This window comes from Hypanus sabinus, chromosome 30 (assembly GCF_030144855.1).
Source record: "Hypanus sabinus isolate sHypSab1 chromosome 30, sHypSab1.hap1, whole genome shotgun sequence".
Lineage (NCBI taxonomy): Eukaryota > Metazoa > Chordata > Chondrichthyes > Myliobatiformes > Dasyatidae > Hypanus > Hypanus sabinus.
In genome coordinates, this window is record NC_082735.1 from 34,534,886 (window position 1) to 34,559,149 (window position 24,264).

At 45.1% G+C, this 24,264-nt stretch overlaps 1 protein-coding gene across 2 annotated transcripts; it reads left to right on the plus strand.

Moving 5' to 3' along the window:
- Positions 1-14,000: 14,000 nt before the first annotated feature.
- pigv (phosphatidylinositol glycan anchor biosynthesis, class V) lies at positions 14,001-22,389 on the plus strand. Of its 2 annotated transcripts, none has more exons than XM_059954681.1 (4): positions 14,001-14,074; positions 15,563-15,787; positions 18,496-19,656; positions 21,394-22,389. In XM_059954681.1, exons 2-4 carry the CDS (start codon positions 15,716-15,718, stop codon positions 21,652-21,654), a joined length of 1,494 nt encoding a protein of 497 aa, XP_059810664.1. In that variant the 5' UTR covers positions 14,001-14,074; positions 15,563-15,715; the 3' UTR covers positions 21,655-22,389. The 2 variants fall into 2 exon arrangements, with proteins under 2 accessions (XP_059810664.1, XP_059810663.1); XM_059954680.1 differs by lacking the exon at positions 14,001-14,074 and adding an exon at positions 14,085-15,163.
- The last annotated feature ends 1,875 nt before the right edge of the window (positions 22,390-24,264 follow it).

Genomic DNA, 24,264 nt, shown 5'->3' on the forward strand with positions numbered 1-24,264 from the left:
GAAAATGATGATAAGTTTGCTTTGATTATCAGAATTGTGTAGGAAAGGAGTATTGAAAAAGGAGAAAAAAATAAGTCAGGTGGAATCCATTGGGAGGATTAAACTTTGGTCTGGCTATAGGAGACGTGGGTGTTACTCTGACTGGAGGTCTGTGACCGATGTCCTGCAAGGGTCAGTGATGGTGATGGTGATGTGTTGGACGGAATTGTAGCTGGTCTGATGGCACAACACAAAATTGGCAGAGTCGTGGGTAGCGAGGAAGGTTGTCAAAGGAGTGAGCGGGATAAAGAAATCCGGGCGGGGAAATGGTAGATCTGAACAAGTGTGAGGTGTTTCACTTTGGAAGGTCAAATACTCTACAAAAGTATACAGTACAATTAATACAGCAACACACACAAAATGCTGGTGGAACACAGCAGGCCAGGCAACATCTATAGGGAGAAGTACTGTCGACGGGCCGCGACCCTTCTTCCTATAGATGCTGCCTGGCCTGCTGTGTTCCACCAGCATTTTGTGTGCGTTGTCTGAATTTCCAGCATCTGCAGATTTCCTCGTGTTTGCTCAATTATTACAGCACCCTCGATGTACAGAGAGACAACTCCCTGAAAGTCGCTACACAAGTAGAAAGGGTGGTAAAGAATGTACACGCTTAACTTACTGGTCAGGGTGTTAGGTCTAAAAGTTGAGAAGTCATATTACAGCTACGTAAAACTGATTAGATTGCATCGTGTGCAATTCTGTTCGCCACGTTACAGGAAGGATACGGGGGGGCTTTCGAAAGGGTGTAGAATTTCACCACAATGTTTGGATTAGAAAGCTTTAGCTCTAAGGAGATGTTGGATTTATTTTAGCCAGAGCCTTGCAGACCGAGGGGTGACCTGATATAAGTATATACAGTAAAATAAAGGTTCGTTGGAGTAATTTTCCCCAGGGTGGAAATGTCAAAGGTCATGGTTTAAGGGGAGCCAGTTTGTTTTTACCACAGAGGGCGTGGTGTGCCGGCAGCACGCCTCCGAGGGGAGTAGGAGAAGCGGGTAGGGAATACCGCAGTGCATGGGTTTTTTTTAGGTGAATAAGAAATGAAAATGGTTGATTTATAGTAAAAGTATTTGAAAACTGCAGGTTAACCGCATGGGATTACGATGCTGTGGCAATAATGGCGACCCGGCCTAAGGGACGGGAATGCGTTCCAATGTATTCCTGGATACAAGGTGTTCAGTAAAGATAGGAAGAAACGATAAAATAGTATTGATCAAGTATTGGAGAAGTAGAATATTCCAGAACAATCAAAGAATCTGTCATAATGTGTAGGCGCGTGTAACAAAACTGTAAAACGAAGATACTTTCAAAAATAATGAAATAAGTTTCTAAACATGAAAAAATACTAAAAGGGTGGTAAGCAGTGTTTAGAAAACTAACTAAAATCCGTATTTGGTGTGAGCACTCTTCACGTTTAAAACTGCATCAATAATTGTCTTAGGTGCACTGCCGTGCAGTCTTGTGCGAAAATCCACTGGCAGGTTGTTCCAACACCCTGGAGAACTTGACGCAGCACTTCTGTGGTTTCGTTTGCCTTAATTTTTTGGAAGATGAATGTTTCACATCTAAAATTTGCTCTTTTCTACTGACGCTAATGCAGAAGTCAAAAGAACTAAAACAAAATTTATATTAAAACAAATCCAGGGTGCCTGAGACTTTTGTGCAGTGCTGTAAATTAAATAATAACTTTATTTATAGGGCACTTCTCATCCAGACGATGTACACTGTCATCCAGACAGTGTTTTGCAATGGGATAAAAGTAGTATGAAAATAAAAGACAAAGATGTTAATTAAGAGCAAGGTTAAGTTGGTTTTCAGCTGGTGCTTAAAAGTGTCATCTGAGCCTGCATTTGTTCTGCAATGCAGAAAGTGCTAGAAACTTCTAGCAAATGAGGCAACATCTGTGGGAAAAAATAACTTTCAGGTTAAAGATCCTTTGTCAGAGTTAGTTTCAGGACTTCAGCTAAGTTTTCTGCTTTTATTTCAGAATTTGAGCATTTGCTGTTAATTTAAAGTTTCTATTTATCAAAATTAGAACAGAATAGAGATGTAGTGACAGTAGTGGAAAATTTCACAGCGATATAGTAGATTGCAAAATTAGGAAGGAAATTGAAAATCCATTAAATAACAAAAATGGTTGACTTCAATATGGAGGTTCAGATTGGGATAACAATAGACAATGGATAGAGCATTTCTAAACAATACAGAACTTTCTTTATCTGAATGTTTTGGCTTAATGACAGACAGTATTGCTGGAATTGGTTCTGGAAAATGAACAAGGCCAAGTGATGAAGGGTCTTGGCCCGAAACGTCAACTGTTTATTCATTTTCATAGATGCTGCCTGACCTGCTGAGTTCCTCCAGTATTTTGTGTGTATTACTTTGGATTTCCAGCAACTGCAGGTTTTCTGGTGTTTATAATTCTTCAACTATTGGTGGGAGAACATCTCACAATGATCATGATATCATTAGACTTGGTATAGCTTTGGAAAGGATGTATATCATTAAGATAAAAATAGTCATTTGGAGAAAGGCCGATATTTAATTGGATGAGTGCAGATTTGATGGGTAAATAACAATTAAATCTTGGCAGGTGAAACTAATTAAAAGTAGGAGATGGAGATATTTCAGATTTTGCCTTGGTATATTCCCATGAGTGAGAAGGCTCGGGAAGTAAAAGCTTCTTGGTGATCAAAATGATAATGAAAATAGCAACAAAAACATTTAATAGGTGCCAGTTGTTGATCCAAGGGAGAGCCAGGCAGATTACATGAAGAGCAAAACACACAAAATGCTAGAGAAACTCACCAGGTCAGGCAGCAACTATCGAACTGACTCAAACAGCTGACATTTCAGACTGTGACCCTTCTTCAGGTCTTGGCCCGAAAAGCTGAATGTTTATTCATTTCCATAGATGCTGCCTGACCTGCCGAGTTCCTCCAGCATTTTGTGTGTGTGTGTGTGTGTGTGTTGCTCTGGATTCCTAGCACCTGCGGAATCATCTTTGTTTCTGGTGACATAAAGTTCAGAGGTGACGTTTAAAAAGTAAACGAGACAGGTGAGATTATGATAGGAGGTGGCCCAAAATGGCTATAATGTGAGTCAGGAAACTTATTGGAGTTGAGGGGGGACCAAAGAAGGACCTAACAGGAAATCTACTCAGATGTGGCCAAGAGGCTACATTTACAATTCCATTAGTCTCTTTAAGGAAGATGTACTTGGAATTTAAGAGGGGCTTAAATCTAAAAGAAGTGAAAGGTTTCTAACAAGGTACCTCGGTCCCTGGAATTAATCTCAGGTTATTGAGGAAAGTAATGGAAGAAAATATAGATAATGAAAAGAATTCCTGGTGGTCAAACATTTTAATTTTGATTCCCATTCCTGTTCTGACATGTTGGTCCTTGGCCACCTCTTGTGCCAAGAGGAGGCCACCCTTGGGGCGGAGGAGCAACACTTTATATTCCATCTGGGTAGCCTCCAACCTAATGGCATGAACACCAATTTCAGGTAAAAAAAAATATATGCCTCTCACACTCTCCTCTTCAATTCCCTACTTTTACCTGCCTATCACCTCCCTCAGGGTCCCCTCCTCCTTCCCGTTCTGCTCTGGTCCACTCTCCTCTCTTAGATTCCTTCCTCTTTTATCATCCCTTTTCCTTTCCACCTGGCTTCACCTATCACCTTCTAGCTCTCTTCCTTCCCCTTTATTCTGCCCCCCTTCATTTCCAGTCCTGAAGAAGGGTCTCAGCCTGAAACATTGACTGTTTATTCATTTTCATTGATGTTGCCTGACCTGCTGAATTCCTCCAGTGTTTTGTGTGAGTTGATCTGTATTTCCAGCATCTGCAGACTTTGTATTTGGAAATTACAAATGTCCAAATGCCTGTGTATTCAGGGGTGGTGTCTGCAGACTGGAAAATGATCAATGTTGTCTTATTCATAAAACAGTCAATATGGATGATGACTAACCAATCAGTCAAACCTTGAAGGTGGTAAATATTATTAAAACAATCAAACAGAAATGTGTTTATTTGTCCAAGTGTGATCAGAGAACATGGATGTATTGAAGGCAAACCATATCTTAACCAATGTGATAGTTTATTTACTGAGGCTGCAGAAGGATACATGTGTGTACTGTATGGAGTTTCAAAAAGTTTAAGTTCAAGTTATTAGTTTGTCATCACCATTTAAAGCCATGGGGGGAATAAAAGGACTTGTGGCAGCATTGATAGAAATGGGTAAGGACCAGGAAACAAACGAGAGGTTTTCTCTAGCCGAAAAAGTAAGAGCTCAACAGAAGATGGTACGAAGACCTTTCCTTAAGATGTGCTGACGAGTTCCACTTTGGTGTCCAGGGCACAGTTTTCAAATCTGTAAGTGAAAACAAGCTGAAGGTGTACTGCACATCAGTAGACTTTGAGGAGATATCAATGGTCTGACAGATGGTAAATGAAGTTTAATGGTGCGAAATATGAAGCATTACAGATTAGGAAAATGAGAAGAGGGATTCTAACTGTGTACGATGTATTGGGTATATTTCATATTTTCATGTTCCCTTGTGGCACGTGCATGATTTGTTGAATATGGTGGGACAGGTTAAGAAAGCAGGTTCCGGGGGAAAAAAAGCGTATGGGATCTTAAGATTTATAGTGGTATGGATGTAAAGCAAGAAAGTTATCAACCCCCCTACCCACTTACCCAGTCAGTCAATCACCCACCCACTGGAATATTGGTTGGAGTTCTGTGTGCCACCCTTTAGGAAAGATGGGGTGGAATATCCTTAAAGTGGATGTAAGAGAGGTTTACTAAATTAATTAAGGTTCTTCTTGGGACAGAGGAAATTGTGCGGGTTTGTCATGGTTGAAATGCTCTATCAGAGGCCATTGTGGAGGCAGATTCAAATGTGGTGGTCAAACAAGTATTGGATGTTGATGAAAGCCAACACATTAAACAAGTTGAGCCTGACAGGCTCCTAACACGTTTGTCCAGCACAGTTGAAATTTAAATGACCTTGCACAAAATTCATGTCCTTCCTGTTTCTCAAAGATGCTCCTCGTGAAGCAGCTTTTCATCCTTGACTCTTCCAAGCTCCTTATCTCGTGTGATCTCTGTCCTTGTGTCTTCCCTGACTTGGTGCTTGTCCGCCGTATCCGACAATGACAGGAGACCTGTACGGGAGAGTTTACAAAGTGGAAAAGCAGTTGCACTGGGCACTTCCAGGTCCAGTGCTACGAGTGGTCATCATGGCTGGGGTCATCCGCAGTTTCAGTGGACGTCCACGATGTATTCTGTACTCCTTCTTGTCCTTCGCTGTCCGAGGAGTGTTGCAGAATTGCCTTCCTGCCTGTTGAATTTTACTGTAGGGCTCATCCGCCCAGTCTGCCAGAGGTAACTTCACACACAGGGACAGGCCCGCCGGCTGTCATCACCTGGTTTAGCCTGCGGGTCAAAGCGGTGTACCCCAGTGCGTCCGCGAGCACGTGCAAACAGCTACTTGGAGCCACAGGTAAGATCCGAGTGGGGCTGCCTCAGAATAATTACAAACCCCATTTCCAGAAAATTTGGGATATTTTCCAAAATGCAATAAAAGCAAAAATCTGTGATATGTTAATTCACGTGAACCTTTATTTTACTGACAAAAGTACAAATAAAAGACTTTCAATAGTTTTTACTGACCAACTTAATTGTATTTTGTAAATATACATAAATTTAGAATTTGATGGCTGCAACACACTCAACAAACGTTGGGACAGAGGCATGTTTACCATTGTGTTACATCACCTTTCCTTTTAATAACACTTTTTAATCGTTTTGGAACTGAGGCTACTAATTGTAGTAGATTTGCAATTGGAAATGTCCATTCTTGCTTGATATAAGACTTCAGCTGCTCAACAGTCCGTGGTCTCCGTTGTCTGATTCTCCTCTTCATGATTCGCCATACATTTTCAATAGGAGATAGATGTGAACTGGCAGCAGGCCAGTCAAGCACACGCACTCTGTGTCTACAAAGCCACGCTGTTGTAGCCCGTGCAGAATGTGGTCTGGCATTGTTCTGCTGAAATAAGCACGGACATCCCGGGAAGAAACATCGCCTTGATGGCAACGTATGTCTCTCTAAAATCCTAATATACGCCTCAGAGTCAATGGTACCTTCACATACATGCAACTCACCCATGCCGTGGGCACTGATGTACCCCCATACCATCACAGATGCTGGCTTTTGCACCTTTCGCTGATAACAATCAGGATGGTCGTTTTCATCTTTGGCACGGAGAACTCGACGACTGTTTTTTTCCGAAAATTAGCTGAAATGTGGACTAATCTGACCACAGTACATGGTTCCACAGTCTTTTGGTCCGTCTGAGATGAGCTCGGGCCCAGAGAACTCGCCGGTGTTTCTGCATAGAGTTGATGTATGGCTTCCTCCTTGCGTAATACAGTTTCAAGTTGCATTTCTGGATGCAGCGACAGACTGTGTTAAGTGACAATGGTTTTCCGAAGTACTCCCGAGCCCAGGTGGCTATAACTGTCACAGCAGCGTGACGGTTTATTAGGCAGTGCCGCCTGAGGGCTCGAATATCACGCGCATTCAACAGTGGTTTCCGACCTTGCCCTTTACGCACTGAGATGTCTCTGAATTCTCTGAATCTTTTCACAATATTATGTACTGTAGATGTTGAAAGACCTAAATTCTCTGCAATCTTGCGTTGGGGAATATTCCTTTTGAACTGACTAACAATTCCCTCACGAATTTTGGCACAAAGGGGTGAGCCACAACACATCCTTGCTTGCAAAGACTGAGCCTTTGATGGACGCTACTTTTATACCCAGTCATGATACCTCACCTGCTACCAATTAGCCTGCTTAATGTGGAGTCTTCCAAACCGGTGTAACTTGAATATTCTGTGCACTTTTCAATCTTATTTTAACTCTGTCCCAACTTTTGTTGAGTGTGTTGCAGCCATCAAATTCTAAATTTGTGTATATTTACAGAATACAATTAAGTTGGTCAGTAGAACTATTGAAAATCTTTTCTTTGTACTTTTGTCAGTTAAATAAAGGTTCACATGAATTAACATATCACAGATTTTTGTTTTTATTGCATTTTGGAAAATATCCCAACTTTTCTGGAAATGGGGTTTGTACAACCAGCCCCTTCACCAGAGGTGCTACCTCTCCCTGGACACCTCAAACATCTCGGCTTCCCTTAATGACACCTTCCACAAGATTCCCAGTCCATATGCACAGCTGTTTCCCATCTATATCACCTCTACTACATCTCCATGATAAAGCCATCTCTCATCAATGCCTGTATACAGACTGCACACTCAACATTGAGACTGGAAGATTTAGGGAGGTGAGTGGTGAAATTCTAGGATCTGTTACTATTGAAAAGAAGGTACAGGGTGTTTTATTGGGCAAGAGAAAAGAATAAATCCCCAGGGCTGATGAGATGTATCAAAAATTGCCATAGGAGACAAAGGAGGAAATTGGGGCCCTGACAGATTTGTATGGAGACCAGAGGTAAGACAAAGGGGTTGGCGGTGGACTTTAGGAAGACTAAGCCTGCACTGCTCCATTACTGTTGATGGTGAGGACCTACAAGTACCTGGGGCTGCACCTGGATGACAGACGTGAGTGGATCACCAACACAGAGGCTGTGTACACGAAGGGCCAGAGTCACCTCTACTTCCTGAGGAAACCAAGGTCCTTTGGAGTATGCAGGCCTCTCCTTCACATGTTCTACCAGTCTGTTATCATCAGTAGGATCTTCTATGCAATGGCATCGACACGGCAGAAAGACGCAAACTGCAATGATCAAGTTCAAGTTTAATTATAGTTTTGTTTGGCTGTATTCATGACTGGTTCAGTGTTCCTGTCTCTAGTAGGTTTATTAGGATGGAACAGCAAGTACTAAAACACTTATCTAGGCGTGCAGGGGCGTATCAGTGCAGAACACCTCCTGTTCGATCTGCGGCCATTGGAATACCACCACGAGAATTCAGTCCTATGGTGGGATCATCCTGGAAGCATGAAAGCTAGTTGAATGCAGGGCCTCGTGACCAACCCATCGCCGAGGCCCTGAGAATCTACCCACCCTTTCCCTTCCCACCAAGCTCTAGTCTCGGACCACTCTAACATTACGCTGCCTCCACCGATATGAAACATTGCAGTGAGTGAACCATTGCATGGCGCCGTCTCCAGCCACTGAATCAGAACCAGAACCAGTCACCACTCTTCGCGAGTCTCACCCTGCATTCAACTCACTTTCATGTTCCCGAGGTGGAATTCCAATAGCAGTAATCAAAGTTCTGTGATGATCAAGGGCAAGTTGGCGGTGAGACATTCGACAAGCTCAAAGATTAACCCTTTACAATACAACAACCCATAGGTCTGTTGGCTCCAGGATATCCTGCAATATTGCAGTGTTTAATCTTGGGTGACTCCAATCAAAACCCGCCATTGTTAGCCTGTAAGTGAACTGGACCCGTTTGTTTCCACCAGTAACCCAACAGTTTATTTGCCTCAATAATCCTAACCATATGTCTTTTATATATAAGGTGCCTAAGACTTTCACAGTACTGTAGTAATTTAATGTATTGCTGGCACACAAAAAAATCATGACGTGTGAGTGACGATAGAGCTGACTCCGATATGGGTCTCTATTGTGGACTGGGAAGGGGAAGGGCGCAGGGAGAGGGTATAATAGTTGGGAAAATGAGAAGGGAGGGGGAAACACCAATTGTTTGGAATCAAATGAGCTTGCCTGCTGTATCAGGGCTGGGTGTGAACCACCTTCCCCACCCCACCCCCGACCCCGGCATTCTTTCTCAGCCACCTGTCCCAAACCCCTCCCGCTCTGCCCCACCATCGCCATTCCCAGCACCCCTTCGCTCCTGCCAGACTTAGGAGTTTGAGAAATACAGTACTGTACAAAAGTCTCGGGCACCCTAGCTGTACGTGTGTGCTTAAGACTTTGGCACAGTACTTCAACGCCAGTTCATTCTATCCCGATGGGAAAGTAACTTGTGGAGTTTATGGTCCAATAGGCGTTGAGCGGCGCCTTGGTGCCCCGATCAGCGGCGCTAGCGCCCTCTGCAGGTCGGCAATGAACATGGAGTTTCACTTCTTCCTCCGGGACACCTTCAAACGGCGGCGTCTGTCTTCAGGGAGCCTCATCACCCAGCACATGCCCTCTTCATCGAGGAGGTGGTACAGAAGACACACCTCACCATCTTTTCAATTATTGTCCTCTCTTTTTACACTAGTTATTTCACTTAATTTTTTGATGGGGCCAACTCAAGCAAGCAGGGACCAACATAATTGGCCAACTGTAGGAATACAACAAGAGGCAGATGGAACAGTTTGTCAACATTAATTTATATTTAATTATCAGTTTAAAAAATATACATCTATCGCCTTCTAGCTATTCCCTGCCTACCTTTTTATTCTGAAGCCTTTTCTCTTCCTTTCCAGCCCTGATGAAGCCTGAGATGTCAACTGTTTTTTCATTTCTATGGGTGCTGCCTGACCTGCAGAATTCTGTGTGTGTGTGTTGCTCTGGGTTTCCAGCAACTGCAGAATCTCTCAGAAACATAGAAAATAGGTGCAGGAGTAGGCCATTCGGCCCTTTGAGCCTGCACCGCCACCCAGTATGATCATGGCTGATCATCCAACTCAGAACCCTGTACCTGCTTTCTCTCCATACCCCTGATCCCTTTAGCCACAAGGGCCATATCTAACTTCCTCTTAAATATAGCCAATGAACCAGCCTCAACTGTTTCCTGTGGCAAAGGATTCCACAGATTCACCACTCTCTGTGTGAAGAAGTTTTTCCTCATCTCGGTCCTAAAAGGCTTCCCCATTATCCTTAAACTGTGACCCCTCGTTCTGGACTCCCCCAACATCGGAAACAATCTTCCTGCATCTAGCCTGTCCAATCCCTTTAGAATTTTATACATTTCAATAAGATCCCCCCTCAATCTTATAAATTCCAGTGAGTATAAGCCTAGTCGATCCAGTCTTTCTTCATATGAAAGTCCTGCCATCCCAGGAATCAATCTGGTGAACTTTCTCTGTACTCCCTCTATGTTAAGAATGTCTTTCCTCAGATTAGGGGACCAAAACTGCACACAATACTCTAGGTGCGGTCTCACCAAGGCCTTGTATAACTGCAGTAGAACTTCCCTGCTCCTGTACTCAAATCCTTTTGCTATGAATGCCAACATACCATTTGTCTTTTTCACAGCCTGCTGTACCTGCATGCCCACCTTCAATGACTGGTGTACAATGACACCCAGGTCTCGTTGCATCTCCCCTTTTCCTAATCGACCACCATTCAGATAATAATCTGTTTTCCTGTTCTTGCAACCAAAGTGGATAACCTCACATTTATCCACATTAAATTGCATCTGCCATGAATTTGCCCACTCACCTAACCTATCCAAGTCACCCTGCATCCTTTTTGTATCCTCCTCACAGCTAACACCGCCGCCCAGCTTTGTGTCATCCGCAAACTTGGAGATGCTGCATTTAATTCCCTCGTCTAAATCATTAGTATATATTGTAAACAACTGGGGTCCCAGCACTGAGCCTTGCGGTACCCCACTAGTCACTGCCTGCCATTCTGAAAAGGTCCCGTTTACTCCCACTCTTTACTTCCTGTCTGCCAACCAACTCTCTATCCACATCAATACCATACCCCCAATACCATGTGCTTTAAGTTTGCACACTAATCTCCTGTGTGGGACCTTGTCAAAAGCCTTTTGAAAATCTAAATATACCACATCCACTGGGTCTCCCCTATCCACTCGATTAGTTACATCTTCAAAAAATTCTATAAGATTCGTCAGACATGATTTTCCTTTCACAAATCCATGCTGACTTTGTTTGATGATTTCACCCCTTTCCAAATGTGCTGTTATCACATCTTTGATAACCGACTGGCATTTTCCCCACCACCGATGTCAGACTAACCGGTCTATAATTCCCCGGTTTCTCTCTCCCTCCTTTATTAAAAAATGGGGTTACATTAACCACCCTCCAATCCTCAGGAACTAATCCAGAATCTAAGGAGTTTTGAAAAATTATCACTAATGCATCCACTATTTCTTGGGCTACTTCCTTAAGCACTCTGGGATGCAGACCATCTGACCCTGGGGATTTATCTGCCTTTAATCCCTTCAATTTACTGAACACCACTTCCCTACTAACATGTATTTCCCTCAGTTCCTCCATCTCTCTCGTGTTTATTATTTCAGTGTCTGTCTGCTTATAGAGTTTTCATCCATGGCCTCTTACCAAGCAGAGCAAGTGGGCAGAACTTTTCTGCTGACCCCGATGTGCGCCAGTTGTAGCAACGATTCATTCCGTACTCTGGCAGAGAGCTCGAGAGAAAATGGTAACTATCAGTGTTCATCCTCTGACTCTGCAAACAAGAGACAATCTACGTCTGTTCAATCATTGAACAATGGCGGCTTCAGCCTGGGATTACCAGTGACTGGCAGGTTTAATTAATTATAATCTGTGAAGTATATCCATGTTAAATCTGCTGCCCCCTCCAATGTTTTATTCTGGCATCTTTCCCCTCCCTTTCCAGTACTGAAGAAAGGTCTCATCCCAAGGTGTCAACTGTTTACCCCTCTCCATGGACGCTGCCTGACCCACTGAGTTCCTCCGGCAATTTGTGAGTGTTGCTCTGGATTTCCAGCATCTGCAGAACCTCCTGTGTTTATAGCCCCCAGGTGGCTCTGCATCCTTTTGTATTACCGTCTCTTCAGGACCGATTTCCTGGCGTGACAGCTGTCGCCATGGCCGGTTCTGTGGTACAGCAGGTTGGCGAGCCGCTGATCACCTGCCAGCTCTTACTCCACCCTTCCTTCCACCTTTTTATACCAGCCACCTCCCCCCCTTAGCTGGCCGGTGGCGTAGTGGCGTCAGCACAGGACTTGGAGTTGAATGGGCCCAAGTTTGAATCTGGCTTGCTCCTTGCACGCTTTCCATCCATTATGCTGGCAACTTGGCCGTGCGAAAATCAGACAAATGGTAAAGAAATAGCAAGGTTGCCACCCGATACGCCACAAGGCACACGGGTAAAGCCCTCCCCACCGTTGAACATATCTACACAAAGTGTTGTCGCTGGAAATCGTCAGAGATCCTCACCACCCAGGTCATGCTCTCTCCTCACTACTGCCGTTAGGAAGGAGGTACAAGAGCTTCAGGACTCGCAACATTGGGTTCAAGAACAGTTACTACTCCTCAACCATCAGGCTCCTGAACAAAAGGGGATAACTACACTCACTTCCCCATCATTGAAATGTTCCTACATCCAGTGATTACACTTTAAGGACTCTATCTCTTTATGTCATGTTCTCATTACTGATTGCTATTTATTTATATTTGCATTTACACAGTTTGTTGTCTTCTGCACTCTGGTTGATCTTTCATTGATCCTGTTATAGTTACTTTTCTATAGATTTGCTGAGTATGCCCGCAGGAAAATGAATCTCAGGGTTGTATATGGTGACGTATGTACTTTGATAATAAATTTACTTTGAACTTTGAAAATGTTAAAAGAATTCAAAAGGAGACCGGGTCTAACTTCGGGTTAGTTTAATGTTTTGAAGTTACAAAACATAATGCTCCTCCTTCCCCCTCTCTCTATTCTATTCTTTTGTTTGGAAATTTTATGGTTCTATTTCTTCTCTTGTCCTTTGGTACCTCATAGCGGAAGGATGTGTGCAGTGATCCATTTCAGGTGAAGAGTCATCCATTTCATCACACAGCCTTTATGTGTCCCTAATTCCCAAATCCCTAATTTAATGCAGGCATTCCCAACCTGAGGATCATAGGCCCCTCAGTTAATGATGTTGTCCATGGCATAAAAAACATTGGGAACCCCCAGTTTAAGGCATGCTTCAGGATCTCCTTATTTGGCACAAGATATGGGTACTAGTGATTTAAAATATTAACAAATATACTTAATTCACAGTACTGATTTCAGAGCCAGCTGTCATCCTTCTAGAATGCTAATGATTAAAAGCACTTGGGACTTGAGTGGTGTTGACAGGAAACTGTCTACATTTTTGGATGTTATTTGTTGTCTCAGTTAAAACAATTGCCACTGAACCAGGTTTTGTTAAACAGTGGTTCCCAACCTGGGGTCAATGGTACTCGGTTAATGTAGGGGTCCATGGCATTAAAAAAATAGTTTGGAAGGAGCACAGGAAACAGATGCTGGACAGTTGAAAGGGGTAATGGGGACCTAGATAAAATGAATGGGAGTTGGGGTATAGGAATTTAAAGCAAGTGTGGGGACTGAGGCCCAGATGAGTTGAATGGGAATATGGGTACAAGGATTTAAAGCGAGTGTGGGGACTGAGGCCCAGATGAGTTGAATGGGAATATGGGTACAAAGCGAGTGTGGGGACTGGGTGAGTTTGGGACTGGGTGAGTTTGGGACCAGCAAGTATCACCTGGTTAGTCAGATGGCACAATGCTGGGATTTCTGAAAGCAGAGTATCAGTTTTATTGTGTAATCTGCATCAATGGTTGGTTCTGAAAGTTACATTTACTGTTTCCTTTCATATCACCATCTCCTGAAATTGTGTTGAGTGCAAACAGGTTGCCCTAGGAGCCTGCAATTTGTCCTGTGAAACAATGGCACCATGGTTCGGATACCAATATAACATTCAATACACATGTTACAGGGCCCGGTAGTACAGGGCAGAGACCGGTGACTTTGCAGTTGGTGAAGGGCATCAAGTTTAATAACCCTCCACAATACCCTGACACACATTTGTCAATTCCCTGCCAGTGGGGCCCACTGTGATCTTTGTTTATGGGATCCCCGCTGAAAGCTCCCGAATCAATTGTTCCTTCCCGGGACATAGGAGGACCAACGACCCCGCTCCTCACTTCCGCCACTGGAGTGCAGTTACTGCCAGTACTAAAAATGGCTGCTCGCTTGGCGCCAGGAATCCCATCAGGCTGCGCAGCATTATTCCGGAAGTTGCCGGTGGTGGCGTCTCCAGTGGTGAGTGGGAATCGGGGGGAGGCCGAGTTGTGAGCGGCAGCTCCGGAGCATCGGTCCAGGCCCAGTGGGCGCAGTGTAGGCCGTCGCTCGGCCTCGAACGTCCAACGAAAGAGGCCGCTTCCAGTAGGAAACGGAAGTATCGCCATAACGACGGCGTCCCAAAGCGGAGCGAGTTGCCGCGCTGGAGCTCGAGGACCCCCGTACCCGGGGTGGGGGGCGCTAGTCTGAGGGGGAGCCCCGTCCCCGGGGAAGGCCTCCCTGCTGGGGGTGGGATGTGGAGGTTGTTCCTATGTGGTACCCTCCCAGTCACCGTCTGAGTCTCCCCTGACCCTTGGGGGCTCACTGGGGTCCTTGAGTTCTGCCCCTGAGTCCCAAAGTACCAACAATAATAGAACTTGTAACTCCTGCAACTTGTCGGACCACTCCCCAAACCACAGGCTACCCTCTTAACTCGGCTTCTGATGAATGAATGGCTGCGAGTCCCTCTCATGGTATTCACACCCTGTTAGATCTGCTTTGTTTTCTGCTTCATGCTCAGCTGCATTGAGAATGGCTCTGGAGACTCTACGACTGCAGAGTTCAGTATCCTGAGCAAACTATATTGTACTGTGCCGGGAATCAAGGAATTCACTATTATTGGGGTGTTGCTCAGTGTGAATGATTTCATTTACCTGGAGGGATTAGTTTAATTTTCTTTGAGCAGTCAGGAACCACGGGAGGTTACGTGAATTGCAGAGGTTGAGATGTGTGTGGGTGCCGAATATTGTTGAGAATAATGTTCCCTCTAATTTGTAATGACAGTGCACCCAAAAATCCTGTGCTGCACAATTTGTTTACCCAGTGACAACAGCACTTTTGCACTGAATTTTACATATAGAGGTATTCATTTTAACAACAATGCCCTCAGTAAAACTTTGCTCTCCTCTGGGTTTGATCGTTTTTGCTGTCGTTCATCTGCACTTTCACAAAACATGGATAGTGGGTCTGTCGTGGGTAATGAAAGATTTAAAAAGCGAAGTTTCCAAATGTCAGTCCACTCTCCCACTTGCAAGTTCTCCAGCAACTTTTGCATCGTGACAATGCACACAGGTAACACCAGTTTCTGTATTGTACATAAATATTTCTCATAGTTGCACATTCCTGACCTCATGTGCTTTCATTGTAGCAGTTTCTTCCTGTTCATTAAGTCATTCCACTTTAAATGAACTAGCAGTTATGCTTCACACTCTATGCTTCTTTGGAATTCGACATAGTGAATCAATAATCTCTTCAATAAAAATGGTATAAATAGGCCAGTTTTAAAAACTCTGGGCAAATATTACAAACTCCGCCCGTATCAGAAATGGAAATGTGATCGTATGCAATTGTGAAATATATTTAACATGCCAGCGCGACAGAGGGTGACAACCTTTGGTGCACAGTCTAAATTCCTGTTGCATGCGAATTTTGGTTGAGGAGAGTGCCTTAACTAACTCCTCTCTGTTTCAGAGTCCGCACTGATGCTCTTCACTGTTTGCGTTATTTCTGTTCTGGAATATTCCCTGCAGTGCTCTTTAATTGAGTCTTAAGAATTATGAGGTGACAGGAATTGTCTGCAAGAGGAATAGTGCTGCAATCTGATTGGATTTTTGCCCCAGGAAAATGGCGCAATCTGACCTCCAGTTGGTTGTGCACTTTGCCCTTCTCTCCAGAATCCTGGCCATCTTTTTCCAGGTTAGTTTCTAATTCAGTCCTCTCATTGTCAAATCTGTACATCTGTGGAAGGTGAGAGGAAACCCACACGCTCACAGGGAGAACAAACAAACTCCTTACAGACAGTGGCCAAATTGAACCAGGGGTCAATGGCACTGTAGTAGTGTTACACTAACCACTCTGGCTGTATACCTCTGCTGTTCTCACCTGGAGGTATTTGATGAGCCATATAATGGGAGTTTTATTCTACGTCTCTCCAGTTCCAACTGCAATTTCAGTCAGGTTGTTGCCAGCATCAATTCTGGAAATGCAGGCGTATCACTGTCAAACAAGAATTACCATATAGAAACAGACTTTTTGGTCAATCAAGTCTGAACTGGTATTCACCCTCCACAATAAATACCAGGAGTATTTAAGGTATGCGTGGTGTCCTGATTCTGAGAATATATACTGTTTCTATTTTGCAACCTCTAATCTAGGAAGTAGTTTCCGCTGGTGGGTGAGACCAGAACTAGGGCACACTGCCTCAAGATTCAGGGAATTAGATTTGGGATTGAGAAGAGGAAAAATTTATTTTCCCAGGGATTAATGATCTGTGGAATTCTCTGCCCAGGGAAACAGTAAAAGCACATCATCATCATCATGTGCTGTGTCGTATGACATGGTCTTTCCATGACCACGATTGTTCAGGGAAATTTTTTTTTTACAGAAGTGGTTTGCCATTGCCTTCTTCTTGGCAGTGTCTTTACAAGATGGGTGACCCCAGCCATTATCAATCCTCTCCAGAGATTGTCTGCCTGGTGTCTGTGGTCGCAAACCCAGGACTTGTGATATGCACCGGCTGCTCATACGACCATCCAGCACCTGCTCCCATGGCTTCCCGTGACCCTGATCGGGGTCTAAGCAGGTGCTACACCTTGCCCTAGGGTGTCCTGCTGACTGGTGGAGGGAAGGAGCGCCTTATACCTCCTTTGGTAGAGACCCCAGCCCTACCCCCCTCTGAAATTTCTGTTCTCCTTCATCCTTGCGCATTCCTGATATTAATTGCTCTACCTTTGGTGCGATGCCTTCAGCAATCTAGATCTTAAATTGTAAGAATATCATCCCTAAAACTCGTTTTTTATTATTCTTAATGAAGCTTATTAAATGAAAACTATTACCCTCAGCCTCAATAATACTTTGTTATTGTGTCTGTTTAATGTTACAAAGCTGCTGGGGAGTGCTATACAACATTTTAACTATTTTTATCGTTAACTGTTAACTATTTTTAACGTAGTTAAATGTTGTGGATCATTTCCCAAGAGCTTTATAAAATTAATTGGGCACAAAAAAATCAAAAATTATTGAAGTTGAGTGTAATAGCTTTGATTTAATGACATTCACAAATGCATGAATTCATAAGTACGTAAATGCACCTTGTATGTTCCTGAAGGTACTGACTTTCCCATGTGTGTACTTTTTGAAGGTGCTGGTTCTCAGTGGGTGCAGTTTGAGAACTGCAGGGTCACCGAGTCTTGTAGCTCATCAGCACTGCCCCTCTGTCCGCAAAGTGAAAGGATCCAGGATCCAGGAGTTATTTGTTTTGAGTGTCTCAGTTCGAGAGCCTCCAAGCCAAGGCAGGTAGCATTAAAAATCTAACTTGCTCCAAGAGGGCCACACCCCTGTCGTGATTTGGAGGCTCGCGTGCCTCAGTGACCCGGAGAGCTGTGTTGGCTGGAGTTCTAAAATATAGCATCATTCACCAGGGATGGCCAGCCTGGGGTTCATGGTTTAAAAACAGGTTGGGAGCCCCTGCTTGACACAATAGCGGGTGACAGAGACAGACGCGGTCGGAAGAATGGAAGGATGTGAAATACCGTCAACAAGGGGCAATTGTCTGAGCTAAGCTCAAAATACCATCAGCTGTCCACACAAAGCCTCAACTGACTTTTAACACTTCTATTGTGAATTGAGATTGAACTTGCAAGTAAGGAATTCAAACGCATTCAATTTACAATGATCGATATCTATAACTGATGAGCCAATCCTGTATAAGTGCATGTAGGTAGCCTCCTACGTGCCAGCATGAACATTCAACTCACAGACCTCTGTTGATACCCCTGCCCCCTCTTACCCCATCCCTATCTAAAATTTTAGTCTGGTTCTCTTTCTCTTTTTCCCCCTCTAACTGTAATCTCCCCCCAGCCCTACCTTTCTTTCTCTTTTATTTCCACCTTCCCCCTGGCCCATTTCCCTCCAGCCTATCTCTTCCCAGCTCTCTACTTCATCCCTCCCCTCACTTCTTATCCCCTCTCCACCATCCCATGTTACTTCACTCCTGATGAAGGGTTTTGACCCGAAACGTCGTCACTACCTCCTCCCATTGATGCTGTCTGGCCTGCTGAGTTCTGCCAGCATTTTGTGTTTTTATTTATTTCCAGCATCTGCAGATTCACTCGTGTTGCCTGTACAAAAACAGTGGTTTTCTGTTCAGGCTTCAGAACAGTGTGGGTGACAGGGACCCATGCTGTTCTCCGAGGGCACAAGTAACATAAAAAGAAGGTTTGAGTCAAAAGAGTGTGTGTGTCCTGGGCCCAGTTGTTTAATTTTATTATCAATGACACCAGAAGATATAATCTTCAGGGTTTGCAGATGCACTTGAATGCCAGTGATTGATAGAGTTCTGAATATGTTGATGTAGTATTTACCTGCTGGAGAGATATTTACCTCATCTGTTGCTTCTTTTCCAGATAGTGTTTAATTCTCTGATTCCTGACCACAGAGCAGATGCGTTCCGTGTGCCCCCATTACACAGTCCAAGCACTGGTGACGAGTTGCTGGAGTTTCTGCTTGGTGGTTTCTCTCGCTGGGACGCACAGCATTTCCTGTTCATCGCAGAATTTGGGTACATCTACGAACAAAGCTTTGCCTTCTTCCCACTGTTTCCGCTGAGCGTGAGGGCCCTGGCAGAGGCGATCCTCCGACCACTCGAGCCGTGGCTTAGTCTTGGCAGCCGGCTGCTGCTCGCCTCGATGCTTCTGAACACCGTGCTCTTCGTGCTCTCTGCGGTCGTTCTCTACCGCCTGGGCCTGGCTGTGCTCCGCGATCGCAGGCTGGCTGCTGTGTCCAGCCTCCTCTTCTGCCTGAACCCTGCTAGCATCTTTATGTCGGCTGCCTATTCCGAAAGCCTGTTTGCACTGCTGACATTTAGTGGAATGCTGCTCCTTGAGAGAGCACAGCCCCTGACCAGCTGCCTTCTCTTTGCCTTGTCTACAGCGGCACGATCCAACGGGATTGTAAATGCAGGGTTTCTGTTTCACTCCCAGCTAAAGCGCTGCCTTTTGTACCTGAGGCCTACACGGAAAGACTGGCACAAGTGCTTGGGCCCAGTCCTCCGATCGGTACTGTTGGTGACCGGGGGATTGGTGGTGATCATTTTGCCCTTCGCTCTCTTTCAGTATTATGGATACCTGACGTTCTGCAGGTCGACGGTGAACCCCGTTTTGAGCATTCCTCAACCTCTGCTGCAGCTGGCCACGGAAAAGGGCTACCTTGTGCCAGATAAGGACAAAGCTGTGCCCAGCTGGTGCCATCACTGGTACCCCGTTGTATACTCCTACATTCAGGATACCTACTGGAATGTGGGCTTCATGAAATACTACCAGCTCCGGCAGCTTCCCAACTTCCTGCTTGCATTCCCGATCGTATTTCTGGGTGTCTGGGGAGCCCGGCAATATATACTGGTCGATCCCTGGTATTGCATCCGCCTGGGTCTGATCAACAAAACGCCGAAGGAGGAGAGAGAAGGGGATGGAAAACCACCGTCTGGCTTCCACAGTCGTGGTGTGTTCGTCTATGTTGTTCACTCGGCAGCGCTGCTGGCGTTTGGAGTCTGCTTCATGCACATCCAGGTGAGAACTGCCACCACAAAAGCACAGTATACACAACATGAGGTGGAAATTCACAAGGAGTTTCCCACATCCATTAATATTTCCCAGTCTAATCCCACTTTCCTATCCGTTCCCAAATCATTTGCTATCTTAGAGGTTTATTCAAAGTTCAATGTAAATTTATTATCAAAGTACATATCTGTCACCATATACAGTACAACCTTGAGCTTCATTTTCTTATGGGCACACTCAATAAATTTATAGAATAATAACTGTAACAGAGTCAATTAAAGACCGTCCAACTTGGGTGTTCAACCAGCATACAACAAACTGTGCAAGTACTAAAAGAAATAGACAATAATAATAATAATAACAAATAAATAAATAAACAATTAATATTGAGAACATGAGATCAAATGCCCTTGAAAGTGAGTTCATAGGTTGTGGGGACAGTTCAGTGAATGGGGCAAGTGAAGTTATCCCCTCTGGTTCAAGAGCCTGATGGTTGAGGAGTTCCTGTTCCTGAACCTGGTGATGTGAGTCCTGAGGCTCCTGTACCTCCTTCCTGATGGCAGCAGTGATAAGGGAGCGTGTCCTAGGTAGTGGGTGTTCCTGACAAAGGACGCTGCTTTTCTGCAACAGTGCTTCATGGAGAAGTGTTCAAAGGTTGGGTGGACTTTACTTGTAATGGACTGGGGTGTGTCCACTACTTTTTGTAGGATTTTCCATTCAAGGGCTTTGGTGTTTCCATCAAAGGCTGTGACGAAGCCAATCAATATACTCTCCACTATAGATGTTAGCCAAAATTTTAGACATCATGCTGTATCTTTGCAAACTCCTAAGGAAGTAGAGGTGTCCCATGAATTCTCAATAATTGCACTTGTGTGCTGGACCCAGGACAGATCCTCTGAAATAATAATACTGAGGAATTTAAAGTTGTTGAATCCTCTCCACCTCTGATCCTCCAAGGTCAGACCCTCAGTTCCACATCCATTAATATCTTGGCTAACTCAAACACCCTCCTTGCTCCCGAGTTATTCTGATACACAATCCAGTCTTAATTCTTCCATCCTGGACTTGCTCCCTATTGCCATCAAATATCTCTTCTGTTTATCCCTCACACCCATTAGTCACCGACCCAACCTAATCCTAATTGTCTGATCACTCCCAGTATCTTCCACTCTCCAAACCGATATCCCCGTTTCTCGGTCTCATGACTTCCCTTTTTCTCAGGGTTTTGAAAGAATCAAAGATGCCACTTCCATAGTGACTTGAAGCAAAATTAGAATGTATTCCAACTTTCTGCAGACCGCTTGTACAAACTAAATTTATTATCAAAGTACATGTGTTACCATATACAACCTTAAGATTTATTTTTTTGCGGGCATTCTCAATAAATCCATAATAGAATAATAACTTTATTGGAATCAATGAAAGACCGCAACAACTGGGCATCCAACCAGTGTGCAGAAGATCAGTCGGTACAGTCTTTCATTGATCCTGTTATAAATTAGATCACAAAATATAATGTACAGTTTTATTAGAAGAAATGTCTCTACTGAGGGTTATGCCATCGGCTCTACAGCTGAAAACAGCTGTAGTGAGGGCAGATTTAACAAACTAACCCTTTCCCCTATCCACACACACACACTGCTAGATTTGCTGAACATCTCTAGCATTTTCTCTCACTTACGATTTTCAGCATTTGCATCACTGCATGACGTGAAATAACTGATAATTCTCTTGCCTCCTGTGCAGGTTATCACCAGGTTCCTGGCTTCCGCCTCCCCCGTCCTCTACTGGTTCTCTGCCCACTTGCTGCAGGAAGCAGGGCCTGGGCAGGATGCTGCTCCCTCACCACATCCGTACGAGTTTACAGTCATCCCCAGAAACCACCTCACTGCTCTCCTGCAGGACTGGAAAAGGTGCAGCCTGACTGCACGTTGTGTTCTTGGGTATTTCATACTGTACTGGTTTCTTGGCCTTGCTCTGCATTGTAATTTTCTCCCTTGGACGTGACCAATTCCTGCCATAAATCCCACCCACACGGTGTTGGTACTCTATGATCCTCAGGGCTAGCAAAGAACAGCTTTACTGAATTCTCTACCAGGTCAACTGTATAAATACACCAGGTAGGAGAATTCAGAGGAGTAGCTTGTCATGTGTGCTGGGGTGGGGGATCACCTGAAGATTCACTACTGACTTTGAACAGCTACAAGGCACGTCACGGGAGTGAAGGGATGCTTTGAGGAATGAAGCCCCAGTAACGCTCAAAGGGCATGCGCTTCAGATGAGAGCGGGTAAGTTCAAAGGAGATGTGCGTGGCAAGCTTTCTCTGACTGTGGTGGGTCGCTGGAATGCCCTGCCGGATGTGGCAGTGGAGGCAAATACAGATTCATTTGTATATAACATCTGTAAGGAGCCTCCGTACGTGCTCCCCGTGGAATGCTTGGGTTTTCTCCAGGTGCTGCAGTTTCCTACCATGGTCCAAAGTCACACCAGTCAGTGGATTGGAAGATCCGTGATTAGGCTAGGGTTAAATCGGGGGTTGCTGAGTGGCTCAGCTCGAAGGGCCGATAAAGCATACAATGAAATGTGTCATTTGTGTCACCAACACAACCCAAGGATGCCTGGGCAAGGCCCATAAATGTCACCACACCTTCTGGTGCCAATATGTCCAGCATAACAATAGTCCATGCTCTTAGATCGGGGGTCGGCAACCTGCGGCTCCCGAGCCATTTGTGGCTCTTTCACCCCTGTCTTAGATGAATAGGCACAGAATGAAATGGCACGAGCATTGTGTCGGCCGAAGGGAGAGCACCTAACTTTAAAAATATTTTGCTCTGTCTGCCATGGTCTTGCCCTCTCAGCTCATCTATATTCCCCTGAAGCTGCCTCGGTTCTCATCTTGCCTGGTTTAGAGTTGTCAGCATAATCGGAAAACATGACATTTTTGTTCCCAACCTTGCTTATGCCATGGACCCTTACCATTAACTGTGGCGTTAGTGCCCCCCAGGTTGGGAACCCCTGATCTAATGTGAATAGCTGTGGCTGAGATCCGATCACTGAGGTACCCCACTTGTCACAGCCGGTCAAGCTGAGAAATCTCGATTATTCCCATCTTTGCCCTTTCTTCAATAACCAATTCTCTATCCATGTCAGAGTCAGGATCACGTTTAATATCACTGGCATATGTTGTGAAATTTGTTGTCTTTGTGGCAGCAGTACAATGCAATAGAATAAAAAGGTGAATTACAGTAAGTTTATATATTAAATAGTCAAACAAGTAGTGCAAAAATTGAAATTAAAAAGTAGCGTGAGAGTGAAGTGTTCATGGGCTCAAAGTTCATTCAGAAATCTGACGGCAGAGGAAAAGAAGCTGTTCCTGAATTGAGTGTGTGCCTTCAGGCTTCTGTACCTCCTCCCTGATGGTAACAATGAGAAAAGGGCATGTTCTGGGTGTTGGGGGTCCTTAATGATGGACACTGCCTCTCTGAGGCACCGCTCCTTGAAGATGTCCTGGATGCTATGGAGGCTAGTGGCCATGATGGAGCTGACTTAAGTTTACAACTTTCTGCAGCTTACTTTGATCCTGTGCAGTGCCCCCTCTCCCTATACCAGACAGTGATTAAACCAGTGCCCCCTCTCCTTATACCAGACAGTGATTCAGCCAGTGCCCCCTCTCCCTGTACCAGACAGTGATTCAGCCAGTACCCCTTCCCTGTACCAGACAGTGATTCAGCCAGTACCCCTTCCCTGTACCAGACAGTGATTCAGCCAGTGCCCCCTCCCTGTACCAGACAGTGATTCAGCCAGTGCCCCCTCCCTGTACCAGACAGTGATTTAGCCAGTGCCCCCCTCTCCTTATACCAGGCAGTGATTCATCCAGTGCCCCCTCCCTGTACCAGACAGTGATTCAGCCAGTGCCCCCTCCCTGTACCAGACAGATTCAGCCAGTGCCCTCTCTCCCTGTACTAGACAGTGACTCAGCCAGTGTCCCCTACCTGTACCAGTGATTCAGCCAGTGTCCCCTACCTGTACCAGTGATTCAGCCAGTGCCCCCTCTCCCTACCCCAGACAGTGATTCAGCCAGTGCCCCCTCTCCCTATACCAGACAGTGATTCAGCCAGTGCCCCATCCCTGTACCAGACAGATTCAGCTAGTGCCCCCTCTCCTTATACCAGGCAGTGATTCATCCAGTGCCCCCTCCCTGTACCAGACAGTGATTCAGCCAGTGCCCCCTCCCTGTACCAGACAGATTCCGCCAGTGCCCCCTCCCTGTACCAGGCAGATTCAGCCAGTGCCCTCTCTCCCTGTACCAGACAGTGACTCAGCCAGTGTCCCCTACCTGTACCAGTGATTCAGCCAGTGCCCCCCCTCCCTACACCAGGCAGTGATTCAGCCAGTGCCCCCTCTCCCTATACCAGACAGTGATTCAGCCAGTGCCCCATCCCTGTACCAGACAGATTCAGCCAGTGCCCCCCTCTCCTTATACCAGGCAGTGATTCATCCAGTGCCCCCTCCCTGTACCAGACAGTGATTCAGCCAGTGCCCCCTCCCTGTACCAGACAGATTCAGCCAGTGCCCTCTCTCCCTGTACCAGACAGTGATTCATCCAGTGCCCCTCCC